This window comes from Atta cephalotes, assembly GCF_000143395.1.
Source record: "Atta cephalotes unplaced genomic scaffold scaffold00019, whole genome shotgun sequence".
NCBI classification, from domain to species: domain Eukaryota; kingdom Metazoa; phylum Arthropoda; class Insecta; order Hymenoptera; family Formicidae; genus Atta; species Atta cephalotes.
In genome coordinates, this window is record NW_012130083.1 from 1,308,068 (window position 1) to 1,332,247 (window position 24,180).

The 24,180-nt window shown below is 31.0% G+C and overlaps 4 protein-coding genes and 1 pseudogene across 5 annotated transcripts; 2 read left to right on the forward strand and 3 right to left on the reverse strand.

Moving 5' to 3' along the window:
* Positions 1 to 1,296: 1,296 nt before the first annotated feature.
* On the forward strand, positions 1,297 to 3,932 carry LOC105618993 (frizzled-7-B). Its single transcript, XM_012200524.1, has 3 exons — positions 1,297 to 2,141; positions 2,733 to 3,112; positions 3,394 to 3,932. Exons 1-3 carry the CDS (start codon positions 1,297 to 1,299, stop codon positions 3,930 to 3,932), a joined length of 1,764 nt encoding a protein of 587 aa, XP_012055914.1.
* A 2,517-nt stretch (positions 3,933 to 6,449) lies between these two features.
* Positions 6,450 to 9,825, reverse strand: LOC105618994. Its single transcript, XM_012200525.1, has 4 exons — positions 9,762 to 9,825; positions 8,065 to 8,505; positions 7,236 to 7,488; positions 6,450 to 6,705 (listed from the first exon to the last, which is right to left on the reverse strand). Exons 1-4 carry the CDS (start codon positions 9,823 to 9,825, stop codon positions 6,450 to 6,452), a joined length of 1,014 nt encoding a protein of 337 aa, XP_012055915.1.
* Positions 9,826 to 10,202: 377 nt separating this feature from the next.
* On the forward strand, positions 10,203 to 10,789 carry LOC105618996 (annotated as a pseudogene).
* A 12-nt stretch (positions 10,790 to 10,801) lies between these two features.
* LOC105618997 (40S ribosomal protein S15Aa) lies at positions 10,802 to 12,639 on the reverse strand. 2 transcript variants are annotated; one of them, XM_012200526.1, is made up of 4 exons: positions 12,554 to 12,639; positions 11,535 to 11,669; positions 11,272 to 11,437; positions 10,802 to 10,931 (listed from the first exon to the last, which is right to left on the reverse strand). In XM_012200526.1, the coding sequence occupies exons 2-4, from the start codon at positions 11,665 to 11,667 to the stop codon at positions 10,838 to 10,840; spliced, it is 393 nt and encodes a 130-aa protein (XP_012055916.1). In that variant the 5' UTR covers positions 11,668 to 11,669; positions 12,554 to 12,639; the 3' UTR covers positions 10,802 to 10,837. The 2 variants fall into 2 exon arrangements, with proteins under 2 accessions (XP_012055916.1, XP_012055917.1); XM_012200527.1 differs by having other exon boundaries at positions 12,505 to 12,604.
* Positions 12,640 to 13,200: 561 nt separating this feature from the next.
* Positions 13,201 to 22,971, reverse strand: LOC105618998 (rotatin). The gene is made up of 28 exons (XM_012200529.1): positions 22,926 to 22,971; positions 22,649 to 22,833; positions 22,288 to 22,431; positions 22,061 to 22,191; positions 21,585 to 21,843; positions 21,344 to 21,508; positions 21,120 to 21,224; positions 20,522 to 21,043; positions 19,992 to 20,444; positions 19,671 to 19,880; positions 19,381 to 19,587; positions 18,997 to 19,170; positions 18,761 to 18,896; positions 18,430 to 18,654; positions 18,019 to 18,280; positions 17,710 to 17,891; positions 17,378 to 17,620; positions 17,040 to 17,263; positions 16,581 to 16,874; positions 16,179 to 16,416; positions 15,927 to 16,095; positions 15,635 to 15,831; positions 14,792 to 15,516; positions 14,516 to 14,720; positions 14,145 to 14,356; positions 13,754 to 13,894; positions 13,568 to 13,697; positions 13,201 to 13,484 (listed from the first exon to the last, which is right to left on the reverse strand). The coding sequence occupies exons 1-28, from the start codon at positions 22,969 to 22,971 to the stop codon at positions 13,201 to 13,203; spliced, it is 6,468 nt and encodes a 2,155-aa protein (XP_012055919.1).
* Between the last annotated feature and the right edge of the window lie 1,209 nt (positions 22,972 to 24,180).

Here is a 24,180-nt window from a genome sequence, read left to right on the forward strand (position 1 = left end):
TGAATGCATTTTTATTCATTTATAGGAATTGCATGGAGTATATCTCTATGCCTTTCAATCTAAAAATAATATTAACTTTTTCTGTGCAAAACACACATTGTGAAATACTGTTCAATTCAAAATTTTGAATAGGAATTGCAGTTTTTCAATTCAATTGCATCCAATTGAATCTAATTGAATCTAATTGAATTCAATTAAATTAAAAAAAAGTATTCGCTATTTAAAATACGTATTCAGATAGAAAAAAAATTTCAATCCATTTTAATCCATTCTCTTTGCTGGATAATACCCTGAAGTTCCTGGAATTATCTATTTTCTAACTAGATGCTGAGTTCAGATTTGTACCAGGGTGTTACTCAGATATCACTCCATCCTTGTTATTTAACAAATGTTAAACAAGGATGACATGATACTCAGAGAGCAGGGAACAGGGTGAAGAGAATCCGAACACGCCCCTGTTTAAGTAGATATACATAAGTTTCAAGGAGCCAAAATATGATATACTTTATATTAAAAAAAGAATGAAGTATAGAAGAAACCAAGTATATTTTAATGAGAATAATCTAAATGTGAAACATCTAAATGTGCAACATAAAAAGAAAATTATTTAACCTTTTTAACATTTATAATTAAATAAAAATATTTATAATTAAATGAGCAACAGACTCACCATCAGAGGGTTAAACAATAGATAATCAATAAATCTATATTAATAAAAGTAATCGGAGTAAAAGTAATCGATCATCCTCATCACATCATCGCTTCTTTTTCTTTTTTTTCTTCTTTTCTGATTGATACTAATCATTAGCATCGGCTTTCGTCTCCTTCGCGTTTAAATCTCGCCTCCAAACTCCAACTTCCACGATCAAAGTTGACACCTTGACACAGACAGAAAATACAGATATGCCTTTTCGGTCTCTCTTATGGAGCAGCATATGGACTCATCATGATAAATCTGGAAATATCCCTAGGAAGCCAGCTTTTCTATTGGTCTTTGAACGTGCAGTTCAATGAAGCTTCTCCATAATCTCTGATCCCTCCTCCTGCTCCATCGTCGTCAAGACATTCGTATGACTGCCATAACTGTTTACACTAGTTTATACTACTACTCCACAAGCGCGTCTGTCACCTTGGTCATCATCGCTCACCATCACCTTCACCCTCATTATCAACATCTTCACTTATCACCTTCACTTTCATTGTCGTGGTCGTTGAACTTAGATATCGGCATGTCCCATCATTGGTCGTGAGTATTATTCCCGGGGTGTGTGCCTGTTCCCAAAGAAGAGGCTAGAGATGTTGCGGATGATGATGATCAGTGCGTTTCTGTCCGGCGTGGTGGCTGTCACCGCTGCCTTGCACTCTTCCACTGCCCTGAACGGCGGGGTTGGCGATCCTCTTGCTCATCACGGCCGCTGTGAGCCTATCACCATCAATCTCTGCATGAACATCCCATATAATGAGACAATCATGCCGAATTTAATGAATCATCAGAAACAAGAGGACGCCGGCCAAGAAGTGCATCAGTACATGCCACTCGTCAAGATGAAGTGCAGCCCGGATCTGCGTTTCTTTCTGTGCACCGTCTACGCACCCGTTTGTACCATAATCGAGAAGGCGATACCGCCGTGCCGGTCGCTCTGTGAAAGTGCGCGCTCCGGCTGCGAGGAGTTGATGAACAGCTTCGGTTTCATGTGGCCGGAGGCCCTGGAGTGCTCCAAGATGCCAGAGAATGACGGCACAGAGCTCTGTGTAGGCACCAACGAGACCACCACACGTCAGGAACCTGTGCCTGTCTCTCCTCCTGCTCGTATGCCGATGGCGGAGTTCCAACCAACCTGGAATGAAGGATTAAGGCCTCATGGTAGCAAGGGCATTGGTAATGGCAACAATTTTATGATGGGTGCCAGGGATTTTGGCTTCGTCTGTCCAATGCAATTCAAGGTTCCTCATGGATTAGGATATTCATTAAAAGTGGGAGACAAGGTGGAACCCGATTGTGGAGCACCCTGCGACGGAATGTTCTTTACCGAGAGACAAAGAAGATTTTCCAGGGTATGGGTTGGCACTTGGGCCTCTATTTGTGCCGCTTCGTGCTTCTTCACGTTCCTGACATTCCTCATTGATACTGATAGATTTAGGTAAAACTCACTTTCTTGAAGATCTTCATGAAATATATCAAACATTCAAGTTTGTTGTATAGCCTTTATGAAAGTATTATTAAATTAAAGAAGTCGTGCAATGTTGTTAATAATTTTAATAATTTTAATAATTTTGTAAATGAGATGAAAACTTTATCTTGATCAGCTAAATTAAAAATCAAATAATTTCTTCTTCAAATTACTTAGATTCACAAGTTTATTTTAATTAAATGTTTTCCATAAAAAAAAACTCTTTTTATATATTTACAGAAATGACAAAATTCAAGATGTGCCAAAGTTCTTCTAAAAGGTGTTAATGATCTCTTTGAAAATGTTGACAACACGCAAGTGCTATTAGTAGAAGGACTGTGATGTTAGTTTGCTTTTGATGATTGATAGTGTATTATTTATCTAATTCATTCATAATAATAACTCGAAAATCATATTTTTTGAATTGTGAATTGTGAAAAAGAACAATACTCTCATAGAAAATCTTATAAATGGACAAAAGTATAATTAGACTTTGAAAAATATCTAAATAAATCCATAATTTCAAGATTTCCAAATTTTAAACATTTATTTCTCGTACAGGTATCCTGAGAGGCCTATCATTTTCTTGTCCGTATGTTACCTGATGGTGGCATTAGTTTATGTGATCGGCTGGGCAGCAGGGAATTCCATATCATGTAGGGAGCCATTCCCACCGCCTGCAGGTATCCGGTTACAGACGGCTTCTACAATCACTCAGGGTACTAAACATGAACTGTGCACTGTGCTCTTCATGATTCTCTATTTCTTCGGCATGGCGTCGAGCATCTGGTGGGTCATCCTCACTCTTACATGGTTCCTAGCGGCTGGATTAAAATGGGGGCATGAAGCGATTGAAACCAATTCGCAATACTTTCATTTAGCTGCCTGGGCTGCACCGGCCGTGAAGACTGTTACTATTCTGGCGATGGGAAAAGTAGAAGGTGAATTAACAATTATAATACAAATTCCAATAAAAAAGATATAAAATACAATCACTCTTTATCATAATTTCTTATGATTACAAATATTATAAACTATTTTATAATTTCTTTTCAAAATTAATTAATAGCAAAGTTAAAAAGTTTATCACATTACTTTTATATTATTTTTATGTTAGAAATTATATTTTATGTATAGTAATTATATTTTATGTATATATATATATATATATATATATATATATATATTATATAATTATTATTTTACTTAATTTAATTTGTAGGTGATATATTGTCGGTAGTTTGCTACGTTGGTCTTTGGAACGTGGAGGCTCTTCGGGGTTTTGTGCTGGCACCGCTATGCGTTTATCTTTTATTGGGCACTGTGTTCCTGCTGGCAGGTTTCGTCTCGCTCTTCCGCATTCGAACGGTGATGAAGCATGACGGCACAAAGACTGATAAACTCGAGAAACTCATGATTCGCATCGGCATCTTTTCTGTGCTCTACATTGTACCTGCTCTAGTCGTAATCGCCTGCCTTTTCTATGAGCAAGCGTATTTCGATCAATGGATGCTTACATGGAACTTAGAGATGTGCTCACGACCGGGCCTGCAGGTACTCTACTCGTTGCCGTGTCCTCTCGGCGAGCGCATTCGCGATCTTGGTCGTAAACCCGATTTCGAGATTTTCATGATCAAATACCTCATGGCGATGATTGTGGGCATTACTAGCAGCTTCTGGGTATGGTCTAAGAAGACGCTTACCAGTTGGCAGCAGTTCTTCCATCACATACGAGGTCATCGCACTGAAGCCTACGTTTAAATCCACAGCTGCATTTGTTCACGAAGATATACGTACTTTTTTATTTTTTTTTTTGTTGAACGATCAGGTAAATTATACATGACGAGTTAAATCTTTTCAAAAAACATTTAGACGAAAACAAACTAATGTCCTTTTCTCAATATTTTACTTTGCTTCTTGAACCTTATAGCTCTTTGTAACTTAATGTGCAGTTAAGAAAGTAAGAGAATTTTTCGATATGTATGTGGAGGTAAAACACATACGATATCGTGATTTTTATAATGATGTTAAAATGTGTAAGTTCAGCTAGTAAGACAGCCGCATGATCGCTGATAGAAATTCCCGAATTTCTGAGTGTTATATCTCAGTTTATAATGCAAAGCATAACTAAAACGCATTATTTTTTTATTAACATTGGAAAATCATTAGCTTTAAACAAAAATGTTAATTTATTGTGTGATATCAATACGCGGAATTTTTTTAAAATTGTTTTTCGAATTTATTTATATACATCATTCATTAATTATTTAAAATTTGTTTTTAATTTTTAAGAATCTTTAGGCAAATTTATATTTATTTTCAACTTTGATTCAAATTAATTAATTAAATCGATTTGTATGAAAGTTGCAATAACACTTCGGATTGTGTTTATGATTATCTCATGAATAATTAGACATATGTTAATATTCGTCGCTGTGCCAAATAAGTTTTTTATCTCGCGTTTCTATAAACGATCTACGACTCGTAAAGTATTTGGACTGTATGTTGATGAGTTTGAAAGTATTATTAGACGATTTATATTGTTTGTTCTTTTACTAGTGTATCTCATCTCTTTATGAATGACTCAAGTCCCTACGTTTAAGTTGAAATTGCTCAAATGCTATAGCAAATCAAGTGTTCAAAGTTTTCAAAGCAGCTAATTGGATCCTACAATCCAATACAATCTGAGAATTAAGACTTTTAGTGATAAATTCAGTTGGATATATACTAGCGCATACTGCATATTAAGAACTGTCATGGCATAAATATAAAGATGTATACATAATAAATGGTCAGACGCACTAGATGCTAAAGTACAAATTATCGCGTTGCTTAATAGAATGCAGTTTAGACATTTCATTAATCAAAGCGCTTGCATCATGCTTTTATATTTGAACTTAAGTAGACTTTTATATAATTGACATTAGTATACGTTGATATATCCAACCGAATTAATTATACCTAAGGATTAAAGATCTAAACGTCTTAACAATTAATTCATACTGCCGAATCTTTCCATCCTAATATCATGATGGAGTACCGTAATCTATTATGCTTTATTTTTACGAAATACTGAGGGACATAAAAGAATACGATGATATTCAAGAGGAGACTTCGATAGCTTTTGTCAGCTGTTTTTTCTTTGTATCTATGTTTGCTGTAAAGATTCTTTTTCCGCGCGACGAATGTATTATCATCTAGATTGTAATGTCGAGGATGCATCTTGACAAAATCTCAACGAGATTAACTTGTAAGATTTTATTTGTAAGAAGTGTACTACTTTAAGTTCACTCATTGTATATAATTATAATATTTTTTAATTCTATTTTCTATGTATTATATTTTTTTAAAGAATTGTATATATAAATATATATATATATATAAATATATATACATTGACGTCTTATGTATGATGAAATTTAGGTTGATGATAAAGAACGAGACGTTTACGAGTCTTAGATGTGTATGTAGGGTAAGATAGAGAAAAAGTATAACTTAAATTGTGAAAGATTATTGTGTATGCGGTTTCCACATCTACATAATAGTCCTTTACGACTTTTTTATGTGTGAACAAGTTATGTTTTTCCTTACTCTACGTCCACATCTAAGACGTAAACATTCTATGTCTTGTTTTCTGCCATCGGCTTTAACTCGCGAACAAACCGCGAATTCGTCCAATTGGAATTACCGAGCTTTTGTGTACGAAAATTCTGTGCTGCGAAAGCGATATGCGTGATTATTATGTATTATGGCATACGCGAAACGTATTATATGATTCCGTCGTATGCGAGATACAAAATTATGTAAATTTTATGATCACTATATTCTTTATATAATAAACGAGAGATGCATATGTGAAGCTCAATTCGTTTTGTCTAAATAACATGCATTTATTTACAGATTTCTTTATAAAACTGATAACAAATATAAATGTTTACACCTTTTACATAATATAGATTAGAATTACATTAAAACTTTAAACTTTTAATTAAATTATACAGAGGAAGATAATAGTCTTGCCTATATTTACACGTGTCGATTTTATCTAGTAGCAAAGTTTTTCTATTCAAAACTGTCGATTTATAATTTTATTTTAATTTACAAAATACACAAATATCTTATAAATATATTAAATTTACAAATATTTTATTTTTTGCGACTATTCTTAATAATTTCTTTTCACAATGCTAATATCGTATTTAAAAGTGTTTTATTATTCATCTCTCATCAAAATATGACACTTAATAACGAAAACTTTTTAATAAAAAAACAATTATCTTAAGATGTTGGTGGTGATTTGATAGAAGATGTTGATGTGGGTACTGATTTTTTTTTCGATATTTTAAGCAAGCCTATTTTCCTCAGATATTTGACAAGCACTGGAGTTACGGACAAGGATATTCCTATTCGAACAGGTGCGAGCAATTTATGAACTGTGTACGCTATTATGAAGTCCGTCGAAACTTTCAGCAGACTTTCTACCTGTTCGTTTCCTCCTGTCCACTGTTGTACAAATGGTGTTACATCGATTCCACTGAAAACAAGAATTCAAATTGTCGAAAAAAATTATATATAAATTATATATAAATTATAATAAATTTTCTCAAGATAAATCTCGAAAAATAAAATGATACAGTTAAGCTCTCATTTTCTCTTTTAAGAATTTTATTTTGAAAGTCATGTTGTGTGTAAAAATTAGTATGTACAAAAATTAATATAAACTGTTAAAAAACCGAACCAGGAAAGTTAGAAATGTTCTAGAAGTCGCACATTTGAGAAATTTTAACCAATTTGTTAAAAATAAATGACACTTGATCAAATATTTTTTTTAAAATAAGTGATAAAAAAGTATTTCTTGACTAAGTATTTCCTTGATATATGAAATTTTCGGTTTAGATTAAAATCTTTGATTATACATGAATTACTTTCGATTATTTATATATATATATATATATATATATAAATTTAATATATATATATATATTAAATTTTTAATGTTAAATATTTCAGTTAGAAAAGAGAAGATGCGATTTTTAGACTTATTACAGGGATCGCATGACTGACCTAATGACCACCATATAACAACCACCGAGGCTTATCAGCGATATAGTGATATGAAAGACGAGCAGAGTGCTTCCATAATCCCTCAACAATAGGCGAAATTTTTCCCGCTTTGACATCATTGCGACCGGCATCGTAGCCTGATCCTTCTGGGAATCTTTGGAAGTGTTGGTCGAATAGCTTATTCTGGTGATATAAATTGGCCAATATGTCGCTCGTAAAAGCGGGCTCGTTATGAAGGCATTAATTGCAGTACCTGAGCGACATATAATTGCCTAATGTGAATTTTTAAAGCTGGATGGCCACAAAAGCTTGCACAATTCTTATTTACTTTGAAGATCCAACTTAAGAATCTGCAATCCTCAAGTGTATAAAAATCTTCAACAAAGCTTTTGTGACTATCCAATGTGTGTTAATATTGGTATAATATTGATATAACATTAACACAGGCAGAAGACAAAATCCTCTTATAAACTTTTGTAACATTAGATTGTTGTTGAAATATTATGAATTTTTGGGATGCTTATCTTTGAATCCTAGCGAATTATATAAATTATCAGATTCTCAGATCTATATAACACCAGCGAAAGATCTTACTTAATTTAATTTGATATCAATAATTCTATATTGATATTTTACATACAGATAATTTACATTCATAATTGATTAAATGTCCTCTAATTCTCCAATATAGAATCCCAAGATCAAAGTATTGTATTATCTTCTAGAATTCAGAGAACAGCGAGGACATTATAAAGATTCAAAATCGTAAGGAAGCGAAGATGAGGAAAGCACCTCTACCCTCCAGAATCCAGTCAAAGGTCGTTCTTACACGACAACTTGCGGTAATGAGAGCGTTGCATGTCCTCGGCGATGTATTTGTCGTCGCGGGACCACTGTCCACCAGGCATGTTAAGGTGCATGGATTTGCCACATGAAGAGAATGGCTTCGGCACGTTGCTCTGCATTGTGCCATTCAGACTGACTGCGCCGAAACAATCGTATGATTCCACATGGTTGTCATCGCGGATCTTGGGAAATCCAGAGCAGTTTGTTGTGGAGACAGAGATTCCACCGTTCTCGGTATATAGCGCAATGTCACGCGCGCGTTCCGGTGTGAAGCGACCAGTCTCGTTAGCAAAGATATCACAAACGTTATTCGGCAAAGTGAGAGTTGGTGGATCTGGATAATAACGTGCGCTAATCAAGTGCAATAAGTGCTGCTGCTTCCGATGAACTGCCGCCGAAGTCGCACACTGCATCTCCAAGAATGCTACAATTAAAACTTAATGTTATGATACTATAACATATTACACATTATATTTATTGCGTTATATTAAAAGTTTGTTATATAGAGATTTATTTTTTGAAGGACAAGCACAAAGAGAAAGAATAAAACGTTGAATAAGACTAAGATCCAGTTTCACAACTGATTAACTCTTAACAGAGGTTCAACTTATTCACTATTTCTTTTCAATTCTAGAATTGGAAAAAAATGAGAAATAAGTTGAACCTTAAGAGTTAATCATGAGTTGTGAAACTGAGCCTAAAAAGAAAAAAGAGGAAAAGTTTGAAAATGAATAGAAAATACAACAAAAGAATTATGTCTTTACAAAGACAGTATAGTTAGTTTATGCTGAAACTTCCAAGGTCAAAAGACTAGAAGTTAATAAATGAATATTTATATGCGTGTAAGTTATATTTTTTACTTAAATTACAAGATTATTAATATTTTAAGAAAAAGAAAGCAAAATAAAATGGAAAAACATGTTCTATTATAATTACATTTTATATATTATGTCACATATAAAGCAGAAATTAAGAAATATGTTAATTAAAAACAAAAATTAATATGATATAATAAAATTAAAATAGGCAAATGTATACAACCAAGTTTTTATGCTAAAATTATATCTATGTTAAAATAAAGATTATTATGTAAAATGATCATCATGACCGTGACGTAAAGTAATGCAAGGATAAGGTAATATATTATAATAAACATTGAGCAAAATTCTTTAAAAACTGTTTAAAAACCTGTACATAAAGTTTAAAAGAATTATAAATTTCTTATAAATGTATATATCTCAGTGATAAAAGACTAAGATGTGAACATGATTTGAATACTTTTGATGGAAAAAGCTATTTCTCATTAAGATAAATGTATTAATATCGATTTTATGGTTTTTTTTTTTTTAGAAAGAAAATATGTAATTTAAATTATATACTGTAATACTGCAAATGCTCTACAAAATATTTTTAATAATTTCTAAAAACATAAATCAAAAAGCACTATCTGATACAATCATGATAAATTAGAAAGTTAGAATGACTACAAAAAACTACAGCAGTAGACAAACAGTAGCAGACTATATATGCAACTTTGTCATTTCTTAGTATCTTCAACACCATCTTTTAAATTGCAAAAACAGAAACGATGGCAATTTGAATCTTTGCAATATATATTGCATGCATATCTATGGAAAACAAAGCAAAATAATAATACAATTTGTAAAAAGTAATTTGTACCTGTGCGCGAGACACGAGTCAAAGTATTCAACATTTCCATACTGCCGATTCTCAACAATGCCATGGCTTATAGATTCGCCGAATCTTTCAGCTGCGCAGAAATAGTACTAATTACCGCTGAAGATCGACGTAGACTGATGAAACGTCAGAATAATTAAAAGAAATCAGGGATAAATGATCAACTTGTCACGATTGCGGTCCTTGAACCTTGAACAACGATGAGAGAGATACGAAAGTATCGATACAGTAGATTTCTTCTATTTCAAAGTATTTCAGTGCCTTGGAAAATATCTGTTACTATCTAGGACAATTTACTTTTCGATTGGTAACTTTTTAAGTCAAATATAATAGAGAAATTTATTATATTACTTCGCAGATTGGCAGTCTTGAGTCAGGAACTTTGCATTTTTACCTAAAATAGCTAGGAAGGAGAGAGAGAGAGAGAGGAGAAACGATGGAGATTGGATGATCGCGTAAAAACTTCACTATCACGAATGGAGACTTATTTAAAGAGTCCTTCAAAGCAACGAGAAACTGGAGAAACATTCAATGTGTATCCCAAAAATACTGTTCGACATGCGCCAAGAAACATACAAGATGCGGAGTCGTATTTAAAACAAAAAGGGATTCACGACATCATCGATTCTCTGCTCGGCGAGCTTCTGCTACGTCGACCCTATGATCCTTATGAATACTTGATTCAACTTCTAGATAGACGTATTTTGACTCGTGATGGCCTCATTGATTCTCCTCCTCCTTTCTGCTCCCGGTAAATAGATCCATCAATGTATTCTCATTTATAATTCATGTTGGCACAATGATTATGAGATGATTGTTTAGGGATATAATAAGACAGGCGAGACAAGCAAATCTTACATTACTGGAATTAATCAATGGAGCGAAGAAATCTTGAGCAAAAAAACGATGCTCATAAAAAATATCAATCATCTCAAAAGTATACCATATAAAACTTATAATGGAATAAAAATTTTCATGGATTGAAGTATTCGATTTTCATCAAAAGATTACTTAGACGTACATTTTTTGTTTACATCTTTATTTACTTAACTAAAAAATTAGAAGAAAAATCCCAATATTTTTCCTCCAAGATGTTTTCTCCTCGCCTCCTCATGATCCATAATTCCTCCGCTAGTTGTCAATACAACATATCTGAAACATAAATAAAAATAAATGTGTATTATATAATTATTTCCTTTAAAGTTTAATTAACACAATTATCATACATTAAAATATTACATTACACTGAACACATAAATGTTCAATAATAATCTTATAATAACTTTGAGCATATTTTTCAACTTGAACTGAGTAATCTTTTAAATATACTTTCTTATTTAATTTTATTCTTGCTAGTATAATATATTATATAAATTTAGTATTATATATTATATAAATTTATTTTAATAAACAGAAACAAAACTATTTATATTTTATGTAGCAAATGTAAGAGATAATCTAATATATATATTACAAATAAATAAAGGCTTACCCAAACTGTCGAGAAGGTAAGAGATTGTTGGTCCACTTCTCGATGTCATTGATAGGTACATCAAATCTAGGTGAAATGACGCCACATTTATTTAATCTTCCGGTAAGATTCACTACTACTTTTCCACTGCGATGATCATCCACAATTTCAAACTCTCCAATATATCCTGCATAAAAAAAATATATATATATGTATTTATAAATATATATACATATTTATATTTATATATAATTATATAAGTATATATGTAATATATCACTTACCATGCTTCATCATGACAGTCAAGAATTTGACAATCACCTTAGAACAAGGTCGCAACAACACCTGTCGCTTTCCACGTTTTTCAGCATTGTTGATTGCCTTCAAGGCATCACTAAGAACGTTCATACGCACCATGGCTGAAAGCCAAACATTGCAAGCATTAATCAAATAGCTTATATATATTTACATATGCAATTATATTTTATTCATCGATATACTCTTTGAAATTAAATGTTTTCCAACAAGAAGTTACAGTGTAACATAATAAATCATTATATTCTTACTATTTATTAATGTTAAAGAAAAATGAAATAATCATTTAGACTTGTTATGTATTAGACTTGTTCTTTTTAATTAAATCTTTTATAATGGAATAAAAATTATTAACATAGTCTTAGCTTTGCTTTCTTTTTCAATGTCAAAAAAAAAAGAAAAAATAAACTGTGCACAAAGTTTAGCTGAATAAAACAGATCTATTATGTTTTTTGCTGGAAAGTACAAATTGCATATTCTACAGAAAGCTTAAACAAGTTTCAACAAGTATAATGCAACCAATTATATAATAAACACACGGTTACTACACTAAAAAGTAAATATATAGTTACAAGCTATACAAATTTAAATATTATAATTTCATCCATGAATGCTTAGAGTTCCTATAATAGTTTCTCTATTTTTATAAGAACACTACGAATACGAGAGATAACCTAATCTAACCTTCATACAAGGCACAATAAACAGATAAAAATTAATTGTTGCACTATAAAAATCAATAAAATTTATAAAATTCTTCAATTATATCGTAACGCTCATATTTTTGCAATACACTTTTTGCGATTTAAGCGGAAAACAGCTGGTGAAAAAAACGATGGAACGATTGCACCGGTTCATTTCGCATCGCAAATATCTCACGAATGTTTCATGCCGAGCGTTAAATACCATCATCAGAATACACAAATGGATTTAACGCACCGTTCACCGCATTAATATGAAGTTGATGGGTTTTATCACGAAAGATTACCTGCGATTCGTAATTTATTTGTCGCGGTAACGTACACGCGAATTCAACGTGAACATGAAAAGAAGCAAACCTGCGTCGCTGGCGTTGCTGTCGAGTGTCGCTAACATTTTCTACACATGCGCACAATTGGAACTCTGCATTTCTGTCATTTTGATGAAAATGTTAGAAAACGACATTGTACCATGAAAAGTTTGATAATACGGTTGATAATAGATGCTCTCGATTTAATGACACAAGTCGACACAAATCCTTTACATGAGTAACAAAAACAAAACAATACTTACATCACTAAATGAAAGGCATCCAATAATAATCGACAAAAGTAATATAGGGAAAAAGGAAAGAATGTTTGTGTACACTTCAATCATTTAAATACACAACATAGATTTATAAAGAATTGTTAAAAATATTATATAATATAAATATAATGTAAAATATTATATGACATTAAACATTTGTTCAAAAAGTATGTATATACCTATATTAACAGAGTTTGTACGAAGTCGTTTCTTTAAATGCGTACAATAATATAACTATACAATGTTCCATATATAAAAAATATTATAATCATTGAATTTATTATTTTACAGTCAATCGAAAATAAAAAATAAATATGTATATACAATATTTGATCATTCTTTAAAATATCAACTAGGTTGAGCATCACTGTTCTTTACTTCGATTGGACTGAGAATGGTGAGCACATATTGCAGAACTTTGACTAATTCCTGTTCCTGTTTACTAGCATCGATACTTGACAACGTAAATCTGCCAAGAGCTTCCCGAATGCTTTGAGAGAACCCGGCACTTCGCATAATAAGTTTTCCTTTTTGGTTGTTACTAATCAAAGACCACAGCATGGAGCCAGCTAAATTGATTTCACATGATGATCCATTCTTGAAAACGTCGTGCAACAAATTTATGAAATCCACTGTAAAATAACAAATATAGTGTAATATGCAATGAATATAAATCATTGCACCTATCCTGCATATTTTATACTTGTATATTTACCTGAACTAAGAAGCCGAGGTCTATTCGCTATATTAAAAGCTAAATTGCGTAATATCGATATTGCAAGTACTCTGTTCGTTGATGAAGGACATTTTGCTAAATACATTAGGACGTCTAGAGAATCAGTGGCCTAAAAAATATATTATATAGTTATCAAGTAACTAATATATTTCTCTATTTTTTTACCTTTGGCACGCACAATTGCCCTTCCTCGTAGTAAGAAAAATCTAATAAAAACTCTAGACAATACATTTCCACTAATGGCCATGGTTTCGTTCTTTTGGTGATAGTGGGATGTATCTTGGTAAAAAACTGAAGAAGATTACTCTGTAAAATGAACAATTAATTCATAGTTAATCCGTTTGGAAATGTTCGTACTACTAAGCATATGCTCATTATTAAGACTGTTCTGTAAGTTTCTATTTGTATCATTCATTACCATGCCAAAGGAAGATAGAATGAAATTTACGCGTGTATTTTTATTAGCGCGTGAGCGCCCAAAGCAAACGCAGTCTGAGTCTCATTGCTTCAAAACTATTCTTGTAATTGCAATAACAGATAGTAATGATGTAATTACCTTCGAAATGCAGACTCTACACTCATGAACATGCACCGTGTTTCGCAGGATGTGAAAAGCAAAGTGCATCTTATGATTATCGAAAATTTGACCGGCCCTTTCTATTTCTTTGCACGTTACTTGTATAATAACATGTATCAATGCGAGCGTATTTGGCGTTTTCCTTAATCCACTTCCCGGTAATATGGTTGTTAATGTTAAGGATTGTGCGGCTAAAAAATGCGATAAAATTAAAACGCAATTAATTTGAAAATGACACAGAGAAATCGTATATCTTTGTCACCAATATTATTAATAAATTTAATATTATTAATAAATATTATTAATAAATTGTCACTAATATAATTAATAATGTTTTTAAATCATCTTACCAACATTACATTTCGTCGTAAATGTCGCCAGTAATTTTAAGGCGGACGTTGATACTATTTTATTTAACGCTATCCAAGCCCATAACTTATGTACTACGTCTGCTAAGCCTTCCTTTGTTAAACTTTCCTTGACACACGCGTCTCCACACATAAAGTTCATCAGAAGTATGAAGATACAATTCACATCGTGTAATAGAGGATGAATCTATAATAAAAAAGAAAGTGATTATAAATTCGTATAGAAATTGAATCCATAATGTGTTAGTCTTCCTTTACCTTCTTTTCCGCTTGCTTCTTGTAAAGCTCAAATGGTTGAAGATTCAATTTGACATATAATTCTTTTAGGATCATCAACGCAGTCTCAGAAAGATTACTCCATAACGCCGTTCGCTTCGCCTTCTTTGACACGCATAGTAGATTAGTAAGGGCGCCTACAATGAGATCTTTGTCCTCCGATTGTTTGTTGCTCTTTCTGGATTTTGTATAGCTATGAGCGATGAAAAGATACAGCAATAGTCCACATAATTCGTCTCCTATAGTAGCTTGTTCTTGATCCGGTAACTTATCGTCTTTCGCAAGCAAATCTTTCTCGCTTTCATTCGATTTTCTGGAATGCGCGTTCGCGTCTCTTATTGATAATTTGTTGACGTTCGATATGACATCTCGCAAAGTACCATCCTTGCTTTCAATCGAGACATGTGCCATATTAGTATCCAGCACAGTTTGTAATAAAAATGTGCTATTTTTTCCCAGGGAATCTTTCTGAATCTCGTGAGACAGTAGAAAAGTTAAGAGGCTAATAGCACTCATTCTCAAATCTGTCGTGGAGTCTCTTATCGAGAAACAAATGGAAACCATGACCGTTTCAGGGCCACATAATTCTAACGCGCTTTGAATGGCTTCAAAGTGCTGGTCTTCCGTTAATGAAAGCACAGCCACAAAATTATAAATCTCTGTCCAGAATCTGTTGCGTAGATATATCAGACGCGGTTCAGTAAACTCTAAGAAAATTACTGCATTAATTAAGGATGTGGGATATTATTTAAAATTCAATAATTTAAAATTAACGATTATATTAAAATACGTAATTAATATTAAAATACATATTAAAATACGTACGATAGAAATCGATATTTAGGAAGCAAAATATAGTATAAAGTGAATCAGAGGAAAAAAGTACGACGGCTGCGTATTCATTGCTATGCGTGATACAATTTGTTAAAACTGTGCAAATGCTAATATACATCTCTAGTGTGTCAGAATAATGACTCAAATTTTTCCTGCTTCTGATATCTTTCGGAATCTCAGTTAAACACCTTAAAACGAAAGAAGAGATATCTTAAAATGAAAAAAGGTAATACTAATTGTTTATATATATATATATATATATATATAAAATTTTTGTACATACCCAAGTAAATACTTATCGATGGAATATTCGTAAATTTGTCGTATCACCTCATGTTGTCCAATGAATATTAAATTGTTCAATAAGTTACAAGCAGCTGTAATAAGTGAAGGCGTTGCTATTGATTCCATAAAATTGTCTACATCCGTTATTTCTGAAACCCTGCCGGAAACTAGGAAAAATAAACAAAAATTAAATAAAAATAAAATTATATATAATAACTTTTTAAAGTATACAATTAAATAATATAATTACAGAGTTGTAACTCATCTTGACAATTGTATAAGTGCGATACGGTGCGTGGTACTAATGAAATGCAACTAGATTGCAAACTTTGCGGAATTATTGTTTTGCTATCGTTTTCTTGACATTCTGATTGTTCCACGTCTAAAGTAGTCAACATATAGATATTGGAACATAGTATACTGATTTCATGATATACATTGCGTTGTTCGATATGCATCAGAATAGCTTGTGGTTGTAAAGAATCGTCCTGTTGAAAAAGATTATCCTTACATATATATAATTATTTCAGAAATGTAAAAAATGTAATATTTTATATAATATTAAAATACGAATATGCTTTGTGTGATATTATTTCAAGATAGACATTTTTTAAATTTAATACTAATGTCTTCTTATCATTTTCGCACTTACACATTGAAAAGTCATAGAGTTGCAATTTTTTAGCAAGTTACAAAACGCAATACACGCTTGTTCTCTCACTAAACAAGATTCATCTCTGCTTGTGATGCACTGGAGCAATGTGTGACACAAATCACTCGGTGCCATGGCAATTGCGTTGAAGAGTTGCGATGCAGTATGTACTGTGTTCATCAAACCTGCCAATAATTGTAAAGCCGAAGCGCGTACCAAAGGATCTCTATTTTGCCATAACATGGGTAGCCAATTTAACGAACGGCCTTCTTCGCACCAAAATACTATCCATGACTAAAATGATAATCGTATTATTCGCTTACATTGTCATTAATGATTAATGTGAAAACGAATATAAAAATGATTTATAATTCGCAATAATAAATAATAACTCGTATGTAACATATAATTTTCAAAACAACTATATCAAATCAACATTATAAAATAGAAAATACTCACATTTTTATTAAAATTGACTTGCATTTGATGCAATAAATGATTAAGACATATTATTGAATTTCTGGTTATTGATAAACCCATAAAACTGACAGCACCAGCACCATGAAAAGACACGATCGGCTCAATAAGCGTATTGCAAAGCGACAATAATAGATTCTTATGATTTCCCCATTCGCACTGCCCAATCAAATACGTCAAACATGTTAGCAACCAATCAAGATATGCTGTAAAAAAGAAAAAAAAGCACGTTTATAACATTAAGCTTTATAAAATATCACTATAAAATAAAAGCATCATTAAAAATTTAGATGTAATATATCTAAACGAAATATTAATACCGAGATTGTAGAAATGCTGCTGATCTCCAAAACATAATGTCGAAACAACGAATTCTACAAATCGAATCCAGGTGTTTTTAGGTTCGTCGTTCAATTTTTGCGTTTTTTCAATCGCTGAACATGTGCGTACTAATTTGAGTGTGGATTGATGTACATTCTGATTGTCAACTTCTAAATTTTTAAATAAATCTGCCAGTGATCTCGTCATGTTTTTCATAATTCTACTGATCCATGAACCTTTTTCTGAGAATTAGAAAAAAGAATTATATTAATATAATTCATATTTAAAAAAAAAAAGATTTCTCAATGCGTCATTATCCAAGCCATTTTACCTCGTTTTGCAACATTTAAATATAATTGCAGAAAAATTAGAACGTCTACAAATAAGTCACAGTCCTCTTTATTTGTGGGATGTGATAATAAAAATCGTTCGAATGTTTGTTCCCATGGAAGTGACTCGATATCTTTTTCTTCAGTTCGTTGAGTATTAAGTACTTTGTAAAATTTTAAATACCTGCAAAATTTTAAATAATTATAATGAATAATATACTGTAATATATATATTATATATATATATATATATTTGTAACAAAAATAGCATTAATAATAATTATTAACATAATAATTTAATAATAGCTTACATTGTAAGATAATCTAACGCACATATAACGCTATAATGTGTAGTAGAATTTTGAATATTATAAAGTTGCTGTTGACAACAGTATTGAGGAAAACTATATCGTAAAGAAAGAAGATCGTTTTCAAGAATCATCAGTTTCTGTGAAATTTCGGAATCCTTTAAATCATCTAAACATTTCCATAACATGTTTGCGCCACTGTTCCATTCCCAGGCCCAATATTGTCTAATGAAAGTCAAGACTACTGGATTGCTGCCATGAAGTACTATAAATTATAAAGTAATAAGGTATTTATTTTTTAGTTTTATAACTCAAAATCATGCAAGGTTAGTAATATAGTTTCAGTTATAATAATTATTATATATAATTATTATAATTTTGTACTTACAAAAATTTATAAGTATAATTACTTACATGACATATCAGATCGCCTATGTATACTCGTCTTCCAATGAGATTTGCATACAAATGGTAGTTTCATGTTTGTCACAACAATATATGGTAACGAGATATGTGACGCAATATTATTTTCTATATCTCTTTCACTAACTCTTATAATATATTCATTATAAAGTAGTAAACACAATAGTTGCGCGCCATCGGATTTCACACATTCATTGTTTGGAAACAAAAAGAGACCTAAAAACGTAAAGTTTTATATTAAAATATCATTGGAATTTTATATATCTTTAAATTAAATTTGAACAAATATAAGGAATAAAACATCATGATAAAATATATATACTTCTTATAATGTTAAAAAAAACATCAGTATTGAGAGATAACTCATGTCGTATGGTACATTCAAAAAATGCGAGTAGTTTTAGTATGCTGATTATCGGAATCACAGAATCTGGATAATTTACATAATTCTTTTCTACCTAAAAATAATATTTAATATATTTAAAACATTTAATGTATTTAAATCACAGAATAGCCTGCAATATTTTTTTTATCAAGTACAGTTTTTTATCAACTTACCAGTGATTTATTGAAAATATCCAAAATCAAAGACAGCCCACCTTGATTAATAAACAATTTATGTAAAGAAGTGTCTGAAAGCATCACACTAATTTGTACTAATGCAGATTTTCGAATTTTCGGATCGACATTTGGTTCATTCAACATTTCCAATACGGATAACATATTGCTTCTCTGCAAACACAAAATATTATTTTAATTAGGCCCAAAATCATTATATATTGATTATAAATAAATATATATATATATATATATATAAAATAACATTTTAACTTTAATTTTTAATTTTAATAATTTAAAATATAAAGGACAATTTCCTGCCAAATGATTCATCAAGACTGTAAAAAATTTTCAAATATTCTGAAATATTCTGAAATATATAACCTGATAATTGCCTTCTGATCGCTTAACAAAATTTTTACGCTCAAATATACAGAGTGAACTAAGAGGCAAGCCGTGTAAAGATGATAAGCGCGGCAATTTCTGGACAGAATCCTTTTCCTTCCCAAGGAGCCAGATTAATCGACATAATGCTTCTTCTCGAATATCATTATCTGATGAATAGAGAAATCTTAAATTGCCTTTTAATACCTGAAATTTAAAATAACGTAGCACGTAACAAATGACCACGAATAAATGTTTTTGATAAAGTTAAATCATCAAAGTTAAGTCACCTCAAGAAAAGGCAACTGTATATCATTGGAAACATCGGGATCAAATATTTTAGTTATACATTGTCCTAATGGTGTATAGGTATCAGCGTGACATTGTAAAAGGTACAATACAGGAATAAGAGCTTCTAGAGTTTTTAACCATCCAGTTTCGCCCATTTGTATTTTTCCTTTCAGTATAAATACCAACATGTCTCTCGACATTTCATTTATCTGCATATCAAATTAAAATTAAATTAAATTGTGAAATCGAAAACTCTACATATAATAATTTGCAATAATGGATATTCGAACAAACCTGCCTGATAAAAAATTTTTCATTACCTTGCTATCTTCACTGTTTGCACCATGAGAAATAATTTCTGTCAGGACATTGGGTTCAAGAAGAAATATCAAATTTTCCCATGATAATTTATTATATTCTATCCCCAGAATACTCTTAATCAGAGTGTAGCATTCGACATATGTGGTATATCGAATGTCTATATCAGCATTTGCTAATAAATTCAATATCAGTTTTGTTGCCAAAGCACAATCCTCATCATTTAAAGAATATTTCGGGATATCTTGTAAAAATTTTATAGCAGTTTTAACGAAGATTAAATTTTTATGATACGAGAGACTCAATTTAGATGCATGTAACATTCTTAACGTTTCCGAAGGTGATTGCTCCGATAAATTTTTTAATATATAAATAGCTGATTGCAAAGATTTTGCAACGGTTCTAGTTTCATCATATAATTTTACCGATGCTGTTTGATTAGAGTCTTGAAATTGCTACAAAAAGAAAGATTATTAAAAATTATCGGCGATATCGATGAATGAATAAAAAGAAAAAGATTTGAATTACTTACACGAGCATATTCTAAAAGTATGGAATGCAACGCTGGATACAATAGATATATTGGTGCGTCCATCACAGCATTTGTTATCGATGCTTTCAAAGCATTCGGTATAACAGCGTTCGCTAACTCTAGTGGTACGATACTGCTCAATAACTTCATAATAATAGTAGTAAGATACAAGTATGTTATCCTCAAGTGATCGACATTACTGCAGCTTCCAAAATATTCCATCACTTCACCCATTAAATTGAATAACGCTTTCAAATCATCGTTTATCTTCGATGCCGTACCGTCGTTGCAGAGCCATATATTCGGCATTACACAAATTGTTAACAATTGTACTAATTCATGTGTTAGATCCGTAATATATTTGATGTTTCGTAGAGGAAATATGGAATCGATAGGAATGCTTAATTGGGTAAGAACGTGTTTCAAAGATTCTATACAATAAATCGGTAGAAGCATCTGCTGCAACTGTAAGACAGAATCGTCGATATTTTCACTAATACTTTGACTTCTATCACTAGTCCCCTAAACAAGAATATTATAATAAAAAAATGTAAAGAATGATAAACTTGATAAGAAATTAAAATCAAAAATTACTCACTGCTGATTGATATGCTTGATAGTTTGCTTCGGGCAGACCACTATCTGGACCGTCTCCACCTTCTGAGGATGTGTAAACGTTGCTATCTAACTTACTGCCCAATAACTATATAAAAAAATAAGCAGGCAAAGAAATAATCAATAAATCATTATATTATTAAACATAAAAAGATTGTATTAGATATAACTTTTTGTATTAATTAAATAAAATATTAAATATTATACCTTTTGTTTTTTATTTGCCACACATGGTTCACAGTAATAATAAATGCGAAACCTTAGAGACCGAGTTAATTTACGCAAAGTTCTTAACACAGTTGGAACTATACATGTAACATTAGTTTCTGACATACTAGAGTTAGTGCTCGAGTTAAGAAGACCATGAAGTATCTGTAATATTTTAGACAGATACATATGTGTTTTATTTATCATTCAAATATATAATTCATTAAAAGAAAATATTTACCGTGATTATTGCAGGTCGCTGAAGGAAAACTTCTGCTGGAAAATCTTGCATCATAACATTCGTTATAAACTGACAAGTATGTAGTATATGATTAATATCGATAATATTATTAAGAGCTTCTTCAACTGCAGTAAGTACTCCTTTGTCCGATGTAACTAGCGGCTGCCATGGCATTACGAGCCATTTAATACCACCTTCTATCGTTTTGGAAATTCGTATACCAGTCTCACGATCCAATGTTGTATTAAATGGTGTAGTACTATAAACATTTACACAATATATTAAAATATATATTCAAATATATATTCAATATAAATTTTATATATAAAATCTACCTAATATACATAAAATATACATGTATGCTATTTAAGAAAAAGAAAAAAATCATTTTTCGCATATCTTTTTGAAAAAAAATCCTAATTTTTATAATGCGTACTCAATAACAATTTTGCTATTCTATCTATATTAATTCTTACTTGTCCAAGATAGACGGCAAATTTACAATATCGTTCAAATTATCATAATCTTCTCTTTCATAATCCTTATTCTTATATCTAATATAATTTTGTGTTCGTGTTCTATGTCTATCAAATTCTGTGGCAACATCCTGCAATGGTAATAATTATCTCTATATTTCTGATATATATAAAATATTAATACACAACTATTGTCATATTTTAATACATATGTTTGATACACTTACCCGACTCTTTTCTAAATGCAGAATAACTTGTTCAATTTCATCTAATTTTGCATACCATTCAGGAGAGAGGTTTCGCCTCAATTCGTAAAGCTCATTTTGAAACTTCAATTTGCCGAATGCATTCAAATAACTGTTTGCATCTGCCTTGAAGCAAAGATGATATTAATCAAAATAAAGAGTTATTTATATTGAAATTTAAAAAATAAAAAAAATTTTACAAAAATTTAAAACACTATTTAAAATAGATTCTTTTATATCGGAAATATCTCATTTTAAACTCAATTAACAAACATTAAAAAAGTATTAGATTTTTCCTGATCTTCAAATTAATCACAAATCATCAACAAGATAATCTAAATACCTTTAAAAGCCACAATAACAAATTCAATACTTTCTCTGCCTGTGGTGCAGTCTCGAATGAAAACCAATTAAACAGCTTCTGGATTATCTCTCTCTTGACAGCGTCGCAATCACAAACAAAACCTAAATCATACTTGGAAATAATATTATCCAGAGCTCGCAGTCGTATCTCTTCAATAGTGTGGCCTGCAAAAGAAATGTGAAAGTAACGAGAAAATAGAAGTATGTCCATATCAAATTTTTCAAAATAACCAATTATTTCCTTTTATATCCCTTACCAAGTTTTTTAACGTGTACAGCAGTTATTCCGGCAGTGCCCAGCATCGTAAAAATAAATCATCAGATTGTCATAGGTTATCTGTCATCCAGGCTTTGAAAATTTAACCGCCAAATTTGATGGCAAGAGCCGCAAGATAAACAATAAATAAGAGCACTGATAAATAACGGCGGTTCGCGACAATCTGAACCGTGCAGTGTCACTGTCGGTAAATAACCAGCCTGTATTATCGACGGAGTTTCCATAAGAAATTACAGAAATCATTGTTAGATGGCATCACGTGTACTGTGTGCTACCGATAAAAACACCCGCGCGCTCGACGATCGTGTTTATTGTAGAGATTTTAACGGGCGCATGCTCGGTGTGCGACGCAACGTCGCGAACTCAATCGAATTTCGTACGGCACGATAGTGATTACGCTTCGTATTATTACCCGTGGGAATATCTACGGAAATTCGTATTAATCGATGAATAGAATCTTCAAATAAATATTTAATGGTATTCGTTATTACTATGCCATACAAAGAGAGACAAGGGAAAATGGAATGAGTTTGTGATTTTAAGGCGACTTTAATTTAAATTTTGATTAATTTAATATTTATTAAACATAACAAAATAGTCTATATTATTTAATAATATATTCAGTTAATATATTTAGAAATGTTTGTTACTGAATATGTACAAAAAATAAGAATAATTTCGTTTTAAAATTTTGCTGATCGATTAATTTATGAAATAATATTTATCATATTAATTCATTATTAATTGTAGATAAAAATTACGAATTTTTTGTTCAATATATGGAAAAAATTAGAAATAATAAAGTGTACAATTTAAAAAAAATTTTTGCTTTAATTATATTAGTTGAATTAACCATCGATTAATTTTATTATAAATAAGTATCTATAAATATTATTTTATTATGGATAGAATTATTAATTTTTTATTATTAACATGCTTTATACTGGGTCAATTTTTAACTGAATCATCTCGCATGAGTGATTGACAATATTATTTTTATTTGCGTTTAATATATTTGTTAAGCACATGTTTCATAATGATTAAACAAATGATAAAATTTATTATTATAAAGATGAAAGTCTAATATATCAATATTGCATTATATACACACACATATATATATATATATATTGCTATATATATATATATATATATATATATATATATATATATATAGTCGTATTATTATTTAACTTATAACTACGAGTACTAGTTAATTAAATTTAAATTTTTAA

What these genes read in the sequence shown, in the direction of transcription:
- LOC105618993 (XM_012200524.1), top strand. Translation starts at nt 1,297, where the DNA reads ATGTTGCGGATGATGATGATCAGTGCGTTTCTGTCCGGCGTGGTGGCT. An exon ending in ATTGATACTGATAGATTTAG is followed by an intron (nt 2,142 to 2,732) that starts GTAAAACTCACT and finishes TTTCTCGTACAG; the next exon opens with GTATCCTGAGAGGCCTATCA. An exon ending in GGCGATGGGAAAAGTAGAAG is followed by an intron (nt 3,113 to 3,393) that starts GTGAATTAACAA and finishes TTTAATTTGTAG; the next exon opens with GTGATATATTGTCGGTAGTT.
- LOC105618994 (XM_012200525.1), bottom strand. Translation starts at nt 9,825, where the DNA reads ATGGCATTGTTGAGAATCGGCAGTATGGAAATGTTGAATACTTTGACT. An exon ending in GACTCGTGTCTCGCGCACAG is followed by an intron (nt 8,506 to 9,761) that starts GTACAAATTACT and finishes TTTTAATTGTAG; the next exon opens with CATTCTTGGAGATGCAGTGT. An exon ending in TCATTACCGCAAGTTGTCGT is followed by an intron (nt 7,489 to 8,064) that starts GTAAGAACGACC and finishes TATGTCGCTCAG; the next exon opens with GTACTGCAATTAATGCCTTC.
- LOC105618997 (XM_012200526.1), bottom strand. Translation starts at nt 11,667, where the DNA reads ATGGTGCGTATGAACGTTCTTAGTGATGCCTTGAAGGCAATCAACAAT. An exon ending in GACTGTCATGATGAAGCATG is followed by an intron (nt 11,438 to 11,534) that starts GTAAGTGATATA and finishes TTTTTTATGCAG; the next exon opens with GATATATTGGAGAGTTTGAA. An exon ending in TTACCTTCTCGACAGTTTGG is followed by an intron (nt 10,932 to 11,271) that starts GTAAGCCTTTAT and finishes TTTATGTTTCAG; the next exon opens with ATATGTTGTATTGACAACTA.
- LOC105618998 (XM_012200529.1), bottom strand. Translation starts at nt 22,971, where the DNA reads ATGCTGGGCACTGCCGGAATAACTGCTGTACACGTTAAAAAACTTG. An exon ending in GCAGCATTTCTACAATCTCG is followed by an intron (nt 17,264 to 17,377) that starts GTATTAATATTT and finishes TCTTTTTTACAG; the next exon opens with CATATCTTGATTGGTTGCTA. An exon ending in ATCGATAAGTATTTACTTGG is followed by an intron (nt 15,832 to 15,926) that starts GTATGTACAAAA and finishes TTTCGTTTTAAG; the next exon opens with GTGTTTAACTGAGATTCCGA.